Genomic DNA, 11,510 nt, shown 5'->3' with positions numbered 1-11,510 from the left:
TTTCTTCCCCTTTTAACGCAATACATATGCAATAATCCGGCTACGTTCCAACATGAAAATTACAAAAATTATCATTTTATTGAAAATTAGATGGATTTCCCCGGGTTACGATGTTTAATACCATTAAAACACATCGATTCCCGTTATACGACGGCACAAGAAAACACAATGAAAGGGGAGAATAAACAAATAAAGACGATAAGACAAACGCAAAAAAATGTTGATGATAAAACACACTGCAAAAGGAACCTGCCGCTCTCCTAGTGTTCGGCCAGCAGCTTCTGCAGCACCTGGCCATAGATCTCCTCCACCTCCTTGTACTCCGCGTTCAGCGACTCGATGCGCTCGGAAACGCTCGGCAGTCCGCACATGGCGGCCGTCACGTCCACGCCGCGCTTCTTGGCCCGGGCCAGATCGCGCCGATGGCGGCTGTAGTTCATGTTCAGCCGCTTCTTTACCTCCAGCCGGTACGCTCGGTACTGCTCCTCGTTGTCGAGGTCGGTGACGCCGAGCCGCAGGATTTCGTACACCACCCGGCACTGCTTCGGATTGATGAGGTAGGTTTCGCGGGCCGCATGGAGCATCTCCTTCGAGAAGCCGGCCAGCAGCTTTTCGCGCGTGAAGGCGGGCAGCTGCTTGCACCGTCTCGCGTCCACCACCGAGCGGATGTGCTGGATCGCCTCGATCGGTTCCTCGAACGTGATGTCCGTGATGTTGTCCTTCTTGCGGAAGTAATCGTACGTGCTCTGAAGAGGGGGAAAGATGCGGAAGAAAGATTCACAAAAAGGTGCTTTGCTCGCCGAAAGTAAATTGATACATACATGCTTGATCAGTCGCGTCGCAATGCCCAGTTTTTGGAATGGGGGCAGTATGAGAATTTGGCTAATGCGTGGCCGCACCTTGTTCGGGTAGGAGTAGTACTGGTACACGCTCACGTACCCAACGGTGGCGTACCGCACGTTGGACACGTCGCCCTCCACCGACCCGTTGTTATTCTCCAGCTCGTAGCGCTCGTACACGGTGAAAAACAGCCAGAGCGGATCAATCTCCACCCGGCTGAACCCGTCGATGTACCAGAACGAAAACATCTCCAGCCGCGTATGGAACTTCATGTACTCGGCATCTTCCGCGCTCGATACGTACACCTCGAACGTGCGCGAGCCCGGCTCCGTCCCGTCGAGCGGATGCTTGAACTCGTCCACCTTCGTACCGACCGGCCGGAAGGAGGGCGCCTTCGACGCATGCACACGCTTGAACTCGTCCAAATTTGTGTAGTAGCTCGCGTTCTCCACTATGCTCGCCAGCGACTTTTCCACATCGTCCGCCTTCAGGCCCTCCGTCTGCAGCTCCTCGACCTTCTTCGCGTAGCTAATGTCGAAGTACAGATCGAGCGGACCGGCCGAGGCCATGATTTCGATCTTCAGGTCGCGGTAGCCAAAGATGCTCTCCGATTCGCCAAATATCTGGTGCGCCATCTCCGGCGCAAACACTAGCTCCTCGTTCTCCACATCCGACTCGTCGCGCACCAGGCGGAACCGGGTGCAGTCCAGCGCGTAGCTGACGTATCCCTTCAGGTCCGCGAGCTGCGACATTTTGTTTCACACAGCAGTACAGCAAAGGAACACCAAACGAGCTAAAGCAGGGATGGAAAAAGGGGGCAAAACAGTGTCCCGATTAAATTTGCGCCAAAACAGAGCTTGTTTGCGATGGTTCACCGGTGTAAGCGGGCTTTCGTTTACCGTTCCACAATCCCTGCACATAGGGGACGGTTTGCCCTATAGCTTACCCGTTTGGAATGTGTTGAGTGGCAAGTTGTTTCACAGCGACAAGTATCGCAATTTACGTGCAGTTTTCCTATGCAAACACTTTTTTAATGGCCGGGTGAAAGCGCAAGCAAGTTGGAAGGGCGCCGAAACGAGCGAGCGAGCACAAACATTTCGCAAATGGTGCCGTCACTGACAGCTGTCAGTTTTGGCAAACATTCGATTTGACAGTTGGTGGAGGGTTTCGGTGCTTGCGAAATAAAATTGGGAAAGTGTGTGAATTTTGTTTTAATGTTTTTTAGAATACGCAAAGAATATAGCGTAACCTTTACCCCTTAATAATAAAACCCCTTTTTTATGGATTACTTGTCAATACAAACACCTATGCATCTTATCAATTGTTTTTATTTCATTATTTCGACACCTAGGAGAAACACATTTTTCCACGTGCTAGAGAAAAACGGTTGTATATTCATTAAATATGTTTTAATCTCCCGGAGCGATCCCGTGGTATATTCGTCAACTCGAACGACCCAATAACACGCCCGTAATGGGTTCAAGCCCGGAATGAATTGTCACCCCGTAGTAAGGACTGACTATCCGGCTACTTGGTATTGAATAAAGTCTTGAAAGCATGTATAGGCCGGTATGTCCGCGTAGGACGTTTACGCCAAATAGAAGAAGTAATAATTTATATTAATTTATATATATGCTACATTAGAAATACACACAAAATTTAAAAAAATACAATCAAACTGAGCTTTGTTTTTGTCATCAATTGTGTAGTAAAAAGTCGCCTGTTTTATGTGAAAATATGTTTGTTTAATTTCCTATAATCTGTTAGCACATTAGCCGCTTTTACACGCTATCGCTCACGTCCGGTTTGTCGGCTTACAGAACTATATTACGAACGCACACGTCCATTGTTTTAATGAATAGAAAAGAGAACACGATATATCATATCGTAACAATTTTGCAAAAATCAGAGCTGTGATGCCGTGCCGTTCCCTTTCTCACTTAACCACTATGTAGCCTTATCGATCTAGCAGAGCGAAGGAAGTAACGTGTTATTTCAAGATCGAAGAGAAATCGTTCTTGGTCCTTCTTGGTTGGATCGTTTCTATTTTTTGTATGTGTGTGTGTGTGGCAGTGTGTTATTAAACAAGATAAGTTTTTGTTGCATTTTTAGTGCTCTTGTTCGTTTTTCTTTGCTGCTCTCGCTCTGGTTGAACAAATAAAAATTATAGTGAAAACGATAGATAATATCAACGTAGCTGCTATTTACAAATGTACAATGACGAGTCAGGGCGCGTCTGGACGCCCGTCGCACCAGGGGAAACAACATTGCTATCGGGTTTAGTTTCTTTTTTAATGGTGAAATTTTCACTCAATCTGAAGCTCTCATATCTGTGGTATCCTAAAATGTAGAAGATATTCTTTTTTTCAACCTTATTTTAAGCACACGTGGTTCTCCATCAATAATGTGGATCCATCGCATTTGCTGCGTCTCGGAGTTGCGTCCCTGCCCTGGTCATATTTTAGTGCGAAGTATTTTGACTCGGCAGCGGGTGTGTAGTAGAATGATCCGCTATCCATTAACATAGGCTTGTTTCACGATGACTGCGTACTGGTATCTACTCGTAAAGCTGGCAAATATCAGCAAGTCTGCAATGGAGACAGGAAAAGTTTAATACATTCAAGTTTGATACAGATTTTACACCCATCCCCTCCCAACGTACCTGTAACCTAAGCGAGTTCATCTCGTATCCACCTTTACTTTGCATTTGGTTCTGCAACACAGACAGATGGTTCGTGGTTAGCTCAACGTCGTTCGAGCCAATGTGACCTGCAATTGTGCAACCGGAAAGGCAAAATGAAAAAAAGAGTTACTAATGTTTAATGCCACACTAATCACCACTTCCAGTCCTAAAGCACTTACCGGTGTGTACAAAGTTGGTCGGGTTGCCGATCATCGATCGATCTATTCGCAGGCGCTGGTGGTGCCTCCGGCGGCGCGGGCTTTGCGGCTGGTGGAAGCAGCAGGAGAACCACTGCAGCCAGATGTCACCCGTGCTGGCCATCTTCTTGCCGGTGGTAATCGTCTGGCCGTGCTTTTGCTCCACGGTGGCAGCTGTGTCCGTTACCGGGATCGAGTACGAATCTGACGACTGCGTTGTGCTGCGCTTTCCGCTAGCGAGTTGATCCTGCAAGCGGAAGTGAACGGATACGGATCGATTAGTATGTGCATAAGAAAGACAATGTCAACAGTAAGAGGTAGTAATTAGGTGGCTTTAGAAACGATTATGCTTTGCATGGAAAGCAGCAAAAGCTCTCTGATATGACCTTGAACGTGCATGCGTAAGTTGAATTGATAGAAAAGGGAAAACTTGAGATGAGATCACTTCGCAGCAGCACGTAGCCGGATGTCGGTAAATGAGCGTCTTCATTGAGGTAACTATTACTGCACATTTTGTTCCATTTTTCGTTTCATAATTTTCGAATCTCCCACACACACACACATACAAATGGCCCAGTCATGTCTGCAATTAGGACTGGGGGTTCAATGTCAAGCTCCACCAGCTGAGCTGATCTTTCCATCAGTGGAGGAGAGTGGTAAGGTAAAAAGATCTAAACTGAAGCATTTGCAAGCAAAAAAGGGTGAAGAAAAAAAAACCCCACAAACCCCAAAACAGAGACCCCACAGCTATGTTCGGGGTCATACGCAAACAGCGCGTAGTTTGCTAGCGTTGGCGTAGGTTTTTTTAAAAGGGTTTTATTTACCTCATTCATCAATGCCTAACGAAGAGGGCGTTTTTATTCGCACATCTGTGTTGTGGTTAAAAGCGCTTCGAATGTAAAGCAAAACACAATTTGATTCTTCTATTTTATAAAAGAAAAATGTCTTAAGTGGTGATTGATGCTGGTCCGATTCATGGGCACACGTTCCGACAGCATACACTTCTGTCGAGTAGCAAACAAAAGGCCACAAAGCTGAGAATGCATCGAACGACCGAGCGAGTGAAAGGCACGGTAATCGAGTTAAATGTGAAAAATTGATCATAAATCCACTAGCATAGCAAGTGATCTGCATGATCTCGTTTGTGTGAGTGTGTGTGTGTGTGTGGTAGATCTAACGTATGAAAGTGAAACTGTTGAAGGTCTCGGCGCAACAACTACATGCCGTTTTGAGGCTTAATTTCAGACCCGATTTGAATGTGCCTGCGATCGATCGGGCTGAACGTTCGAATGGCAGTGCCAAGAATAGTGTGGAGTGGTAGGAAATTTCGGTAACTAGGAAGATTAACAAAGCAAGCCAAAATCATCCATACACAAAGGGAAGCAGAAACTTAATCTTAATTAAATTCTATGCACGCTTCTCTATCAATTACGTTCCCGATTCTTTACCCAACTCGCCCATCAATCGATCCATCCGTCGTGAGATGAACGTGCTTAGAAATTAAAGTGTGATACTGTAAACGTTAACGTTTTAAGGGGAAAGCCAGTTAACAGTTTTATTTTTTGCGTTTTATTGAAATTTAAAGTCTCAAAAAGCGGTGGGATCAGGTTTGTAAAAAACCGAATGTGTCCTCATACTTCCCTACTTGTTCTCCAATGTCCGAATTTGCTCTGCAAATCGGTACCTAAATTTATTTGTATCCATAATCTGTGACTTTGTTTGCAGTTAGTATTGAGTATGTATATTTCCTTATGAATCTTTTTGTTCAATTTTTGTTAAGCTTGACTCAGTATTTCTGTACAAATTGCAGAATTTCTTTTGTTTTATTACATGCTGACTACATAGTACCCGATACTAAAGGCCAAACAAACCAGTACTGACGATCATCAATGTTGCAATTCTTAGGCCAAGAGACACTTTAAAAAATGATATTTTCGACATTGAAATATTTAGATCAATTTCCAGATTTATATACATTAGAGTACTTCAAAAGCACGGTGCAGCACGTACCCGTTTGTTCACTGATGCGGAAAAGCCATGACCGACAAACGACTGATCGATCGGTGCCGTTTGCACACTGTTGGACAGATTTGAATTTACGTTTCCCATCCCACGTGGCACCAGAGTCAGAGAGGGTGAATCGCACATATACACAAACACAATTAATAGTTGTATACCTTAGGTGGTTTTACGGTTCAGTTAGGTTCGGTGTCACGTGTACTGCTCGATCGACGCGTTTTACACATATGTATTGTTTCCATAAGCACGCCGTTGTTTCGAGTTCTTCCCATGCTGGTGGTACTCTAGTTTGGTTCAGCATCTTGAGCATAGTAGCCTCTTCTGTTGCTAATTTCGCATGCTCTACACGTGCTGTCGTGCGCTGATGGTAGCTATGCTGCACTGCCCCACGCTGTCTAGATGTACGCGACGCACCATACGCGTAATAACGCACCACACAACATAAACGCGAGCGCACACACACGCACCTGAATATCTGTACACCAGCGCCGTTTGATCGATTTTACTTTTATTCCCATATAAGAAGAGCGTGATTATTAGATGACGACGACGCGACCGTTTCAGGCGTGCGCGTACTACGACGCTTAAGGTTGTGCTGTGTGTGCGTGCTTGTCATTTACATTGCGGAATGGCGATGGTTTGGTTTCCATGTACGTTGCCGCTCGCCGCCAAAACGCAGCGTCGATTAATGCCCCCTGTTGGGCGCGATTGGCCGCCGAGAAGAAGAGGTGTGCACTATTTATTGTGGCCACACACGCGCCATTGCATAACCTCGACCGGTTGGAGCAAACGTGCAACAAATTTGTACCAACATTTGAACATTACCTATCAACTGTCCGCTTTTGGAAGTAAAGGAGTGTTTGTCGCTAAAAAAGCAGCAAGCACCAGTTTCATCACTCGACACGCTATTTAGTGTTAAATAAAAAGAAGAAAACAACGTGCCTCACTTCCAAATTCCAAGCGACTCGCGGTGTGCTGTGGGTGCAGTTCCGCATGTTGAAAGCCACCAGCAAAGCATAAAAATTATGCAACTTTCTCCCCATGGGTGTACTACTACGGGGGTCAAAATGTAGCACCGTGGGGATGTCGCAAAGTGACCGTCGTCATCGTCGTCTTCGGGGGAGTACCTGTCCTTCACGGCAAGTAAATGTAAATGTATCTGGTGTAGCCCCCGTACCTCGCACAGGGAGACAAGCAACGCAACGGAGCTTACACCTCGTAGCAGCATCACACAAAGACTGGGAGGAAGAAGGGAGGTGGAAAAGAAAGTTAAAACACTACCACCAACGGCACAGCACAAACGGGAGCCAGCAGCACACCAAACGGAAGGTTAAGCGCCACCCTAGCCATGTTGCTGGGTGGTGTTAAACATTAAACAATTTCGTACGATCGTCTCTCCAGCGTCCAGCGCCGCAATGGATGAGGAAACACACACACACATACACACACACTCGTACAGGGTTCCCTATAGCCGTCTTATGGTGCCCTGTGAGCAAGACGATTGCAAGATGTTTTCGTTGCTTTCGCGGCCACCCGAACGGTCATCAGTCGACCGATGGAGTGTTTGCTAAAAAATAAAAGGAATAAAAAAAGAATTCAAACCCAACTACACACCACCTTTCCTCATCATCGCGTCTTGAACTGGAAAAGCCAAGTGTTTCCCCTTCTTGCCGTGTTGTTTTTTTTACCTTTCGCCAGGGTGATTCACAGCGTGATTCCACTATCTGTGATGAAAAAGATAAAATTAAGTAAACTTTGCAACCGGAACGCTCGGTCGAACAATAGCAAACGCCAAGATAAACCTGGACCCAGCCGTTTAGCGTGGTGAGTGAGTGTAAGCAAACTCACTTTTGCGGGGTTTTGAAGAAGATCTTCAAACTCCAAATCGATACAAACTCCAAGGTTGCAGCCAAGGTAGGGTGAAAACATTAGCAAAACAATAACGAACCGTACCTGGATTCCAGGAAGCTGAAGGAAAGTGATCTTCATCTGGAATTTTGAAGATCGTTTGCGATGTAACACAACAGCAGACGATGATGCTCTCGCAATCGGGAAAAGTGTTTAACTTTCGGCTCGCGAGAGTGAGTAAAGCGAATCGGGTCGAATTTAATGGGAGAAACAAAAGGGTTACCGAAAATAATGTGCACTTGAGTGAGATTACAGGGTTTCTCTAGCCAATTCAACGCAAGATGCAAATATCGGAAATGCCAATAACTTATTTTTAAAATGATTTCTAGCTTCTATTACTGATTGGAATAGACTTAGCATACACTTGGCGATGTGGAAAGGGTATTTGAGGGATTGAAAATGCAGCTTACTATCGAAGTGTATCGATAATAGGCGTTCTTAAAGTCTTCTATGTTTATATCTCGAATATGAACAATTTAACTATCCCGTTGTGAAATTGATGAATTTCATAAGATAAAAGTCTACAGGAATTTATGAAAATGAATCATAGCAAGACAGTGAACAGTACATAATAATTTATTGTACGTTCATCGGATGCCAACGTTTCTTGGATACTCCAAAACAACACTATTAGTTAGATGCGTATCCCTCTGTGCTATAACTCCCCTGAAGGCTTATCTTAAAGATAAATAATCCTAATTAATGCATCCTAATGTGAAAAACATTACATGCAACTCATTCACAAATCATAATTTTACGTATACACAAACACACGCCAACCGTGAACCGTGGAATCATCGAACTTCGAGTCGAATCAGTTTTGATCACTCACTTCTTCAAGAAGAAGCCCCGTTTCCCTGCACAAAACATTTCCACAACAGCACAATTTCATGGCTATTACACGGCCTTTAAGATCGCCATTACTGGATTATATTACCACAATTCGTTGCGGCGGCTTCTCCGTTTAATTTGTGTTGCCTCTTCCGAAAAGCGAGCTTCCTCCCTTCCCCCCCTTCAGCACGTTCCGGATTCAATGCCGATGGTGGTGGTGGTGGTGATGGTACGTACACCCGATCATATGCAAAAATTACTCCTCGTAATGGTTGAAAAGGCACCACACTATCTCGGGTTCGAGAAGCGCAACTTCCGTGCACTTCCGCCGCACGCGCGCACATAACAGAGAATTTGTGATAATTAACATTTTCACGCACGTACGAAGCAGAGTTGGAGGAGAAGAAAAACCCCCCCAAAGAAGGTGGATAGATTTGAAACACGCATGCGGTGGTGGCACGTGGCAAACGAGCGGAGGTTGGGGATGCGGAAACCGCGAACCATAAGCTGACACAATCGGCCTAAGACAATTAAGCGACTTCAATTAACACATTGCAAGAAGTGGATGGACACCATACGCCTTGGAGAATGGAGAGCCTCAGGATTCCGGCAAAGGGTTGGCATCGAAACTGAAAGGAAGGAACAAAAAACCGGTCCAACCGGAAAAAGGGCACCAGGAAGATGAAGCTATATGGCTGTGAGAAGCTTAGTACACACGTCAATGTCGGTGGGCCAGTTGGTCCATTCGTTTCCGAAGACGTACACGAGTGATGCCTGCAAGAATGCCGGGACAAGTTATCGTCCAGGAAGTGCAGGTTTCGGAGGCAAGAATCAAGTTTTATTGGGGTGAGAGATGTTGTGTTTCCTTTCCTTTCCAGCCGCAGCGTGAGTTTGAACAGCCTGCCGTCGTTATGCAGCTGAAGTAGCTATGCCATGTACGCGACGATCATCAGCAAAAGCTCCGTACCCTGCAGCACTTGGTTTGACCTGTTTTCGTTTACCTTTCTGCCTCGTTGTCACCGGAGGACGCGCGTGTGGTACGAAGAAGTTCTGAAGCGACTGACCAGTTTTTGCCTGAGCGCGATAAATCCGGAACGCTGTCGGTTTCTACGATAGCGAACTCGCGCTCTTGTTTTACAAATATCATTAATCTAATTAATGGAATGTACGGTAGTACACGTTCAAGTACTCCCGGTGTACCCAGGGCATAAGTAGGGCGACGCTGACTGGAAGCGAGACCGTGCACTGCTCCTGCGTCCCGGTTGATTGTCCCGGGTCGCGCAATAAACGTGACCAGAAAGTGGGTCACGACAACCTCACAACAGTGCCCCGGTGACTGATGTATGTATTTTGGAGGATGAATTCGGGATTGGCAAAACAACTCCCAAAAAGGGTAAAGCAAATGTTGTACAGTCAGTTTTTAAAACGAGTACATGATGTTGGTGCCGAGAGGGGACAAGACACATATACTGTCTCGAGAATAAAACGTGATCGTTCGTAAAACTGAAATGGCGTCGTGTAGTGGGAGCATCGTCTGGTCATAGTTTGGAGACGGTTTTCCTTTAACGATCCGATTCTTCACCTGATCTTTACCTCTAGGGTCGTGGTCGAATGGGCAACTTTCCAATTTTTGCACTCCATGCACCCAGACGGGAGAATGTTCGCATTGTGCGTTGCGGCCAAAAGCAATTCTCTGTGAGGGGGAGAGCGTGGTGCTGCACGATCATGCCGTACCCACTGGAACACATCCACCCTCTCTGTTCTCAGAATATGTAGGCAATATTTGTTTACACTATAAAGATGGTTGCATCCGTTTTTATTGCATGCCCGCTCAGCCGGTACAGATATGCGAGAAGAGAGCTGCCGCCGCCACCGCGGCCGTCGCACATTGTTTTCAAGTTTTCCTAAAATGCCATTTCGGATGCCTCGTGTTCCGATTTAGCGAAAGTGAATTCGGAAAATTTTCGAACGCCTCGAGCACGGACGGCACCGCTTTCGACCGTGCGGAAGGGAAAGTACGAAAAAAAAACACACACACACTTACTTGGAAGCGGCGTAACACTTCAAGCCATCACCCTTCCCTGGATGATCATTCAACCGTGGAAAAACAATCAAACGTACGCATTAGAAGTTACAAGTTGTGTCTTTGGCTAACTGGACTTCATTCATATTGCTACAGCACAAACAAGCATTCGCTGATGCTGTGCTTGATGCTCCACGCAGCACCACCGTGGGGGAATGTAGAAATGACCTGATTTTGGTTGCTATTATTGGCCGCAATTGCACGAAACAGGATTGTCGGTTGAATGTGCTATGATTCGCATCGGAAGGAAGCCAAAAAGGGGACGGGACTGGGTGTATCTGGTGGAAAGGTGTATCAAAACATTACCCGCTTAAGATTTAGGTCGAGGAGCAAGTGATTTGGCTTCATTTCCAGCACGCTTACGCAAATCATTCTAAGCAAATGCATACATCTGACATCCGCATAATTCGGACTACGAGACGTGTTTGAATGAAGTTTTAATAGCAATATGAGGTACTATTACAAGTTTGTGTCAAGCACATCGATGATTTTGATAATCAAATAGTTGCAATTGCAATTGAAATTCTTCATATATTTTTAATTAATTTAATTCTCCCTAGAAACCGCAATAAAACAGAACGAATTGCCTTCATTCCAATATCTAGTTTACAAATATTGAGATTCGAATTTATCTTGATTCGAAATTTTATACTTTATTAAGTATACTTTAAGACCTCCGTGAGAACAGCCCACTGGAACATTGGATAGGCGCACCGACTTCTACAACACCGGACGGATTCAATTCTCATCCGGACAGTCACACTGTAGCACCGACAAAGGCTATTCTATTCAAATTCGACTCGGAAGTCGCATATTTAGTCCCTAGCAATGTCCAGGGTCCACTCCAGGTCCAGCTTGTCCGGTGTTGTCCCACTGTTGTATCAGAATGTCAGAATCGATTTCGTTTGATTTCGTTTAACATACGAGACTTTTGTTATCTCGGATCTTG

The 11,510-nt window shown here is 45.5% G+C and overlaps 2 protein-coding genes across 9 annotated transcripts in view; both read right to left on the bottom strand.

Moving 5' to 3' along the window:
• Nucleotides 1-41: 41 nt before the first annotated feature.
• On the bottom strand, nucleotides 42-1,967 carry LOC1269169 (histone acetyltransferase type B catalytic subunit). Of its 2 annotated transcripts, XM_307774.5 has the most exons (3): nucleotides 1,787-1,967; nucleotides 822-1,633; nucleotides 42-746 (listed from the first exon to the last, which is right to left on the bottom strand). In XM_307774.5, the coding sequence occupies exons 2-3, from the start codon at nucleotides 1,590-1,592 to the stop codon at nucleotides 261-263; spliced, it is 1,257 nt and encodes a 418-aa protein (XP_307774.3). In that variant the 5' UTR covers nucleotides 1,593-1,633; nucleotides 1,787-1,967; the 3' UTR covers nucleotides 42-260. The 2 variants fall into 2 exon arrangements, with proteins under 2 accessions (XP_307774.3, XP_061497162.1); XM_061641178.1 differs by having other exon boundaries at nucleotides 42-1,633; nucleotides 1,787-1,952.
• Nucleotides 1,968-2,563: 596 nt separating this feature from the next.
• LOC1269168 (CDC42 small effector protein homolog) overlaps nucleotides 2,564-11,510 on the bottom strand; it is a 29,221-nt gene continuing 20,274 nt past the window's right edge. For all 7 annotated transcript variants that reach the window (XM_061643905.1, XM_061643904.1, XM_061643906.1 and 4 more), the window contains 3 exons: nucleotides 3,703-3,967; nucleotides 3,503-3,609; nucleotides 2,564-3,428 (listed from right to left, as the gene is read on the bottom strand). In XM_061643905.1, coding sequence (XP_061499889.1) covers nucleotides 3,420-3,428; nucleotides 3,503-3,609; nucleotides 3,703-3,844 — 258 coding nt within the window. In that variant the 5' untranslated portion in view covers nucleotides 3,845-3,967 and the 3' untranslated portion in view covers nucleotides 2,564-3,419. The remainder of the gene's footprint in view (nucleotides 3,429-3,502; nucleotides 3,610-3,702; nucleotides 3,968-11,510) is intronic.

Source organism: Anopheles gambiae, chromosome 2, assembly GCF_943734735.2.
Source record: "Anopheles gambiae chromosome 2, idAnoGambNW_F1_1, whole genome shotgun sequence".
Lineage (NCBI taxonomy): Eukaryota > Metazoa > Arthropoda > Insecta > Diptera > Culicidae > Anopheles > Anopheles gambiae.
Note: the sequence above shows the minus strand (reverse complement) of the source record. Positions and strands in the feature narration are given on the sequence as shown.

Excerpts from the sequence above, each read along its gene's own strand:
- LOC1269169 (XM_061641178.1), bottom strand. The coding sequence starts at position 1,592 with ATGTCGCAGCTCGCGGACCTGAAGGGATACGTCAGCTACGCGCTGGAC.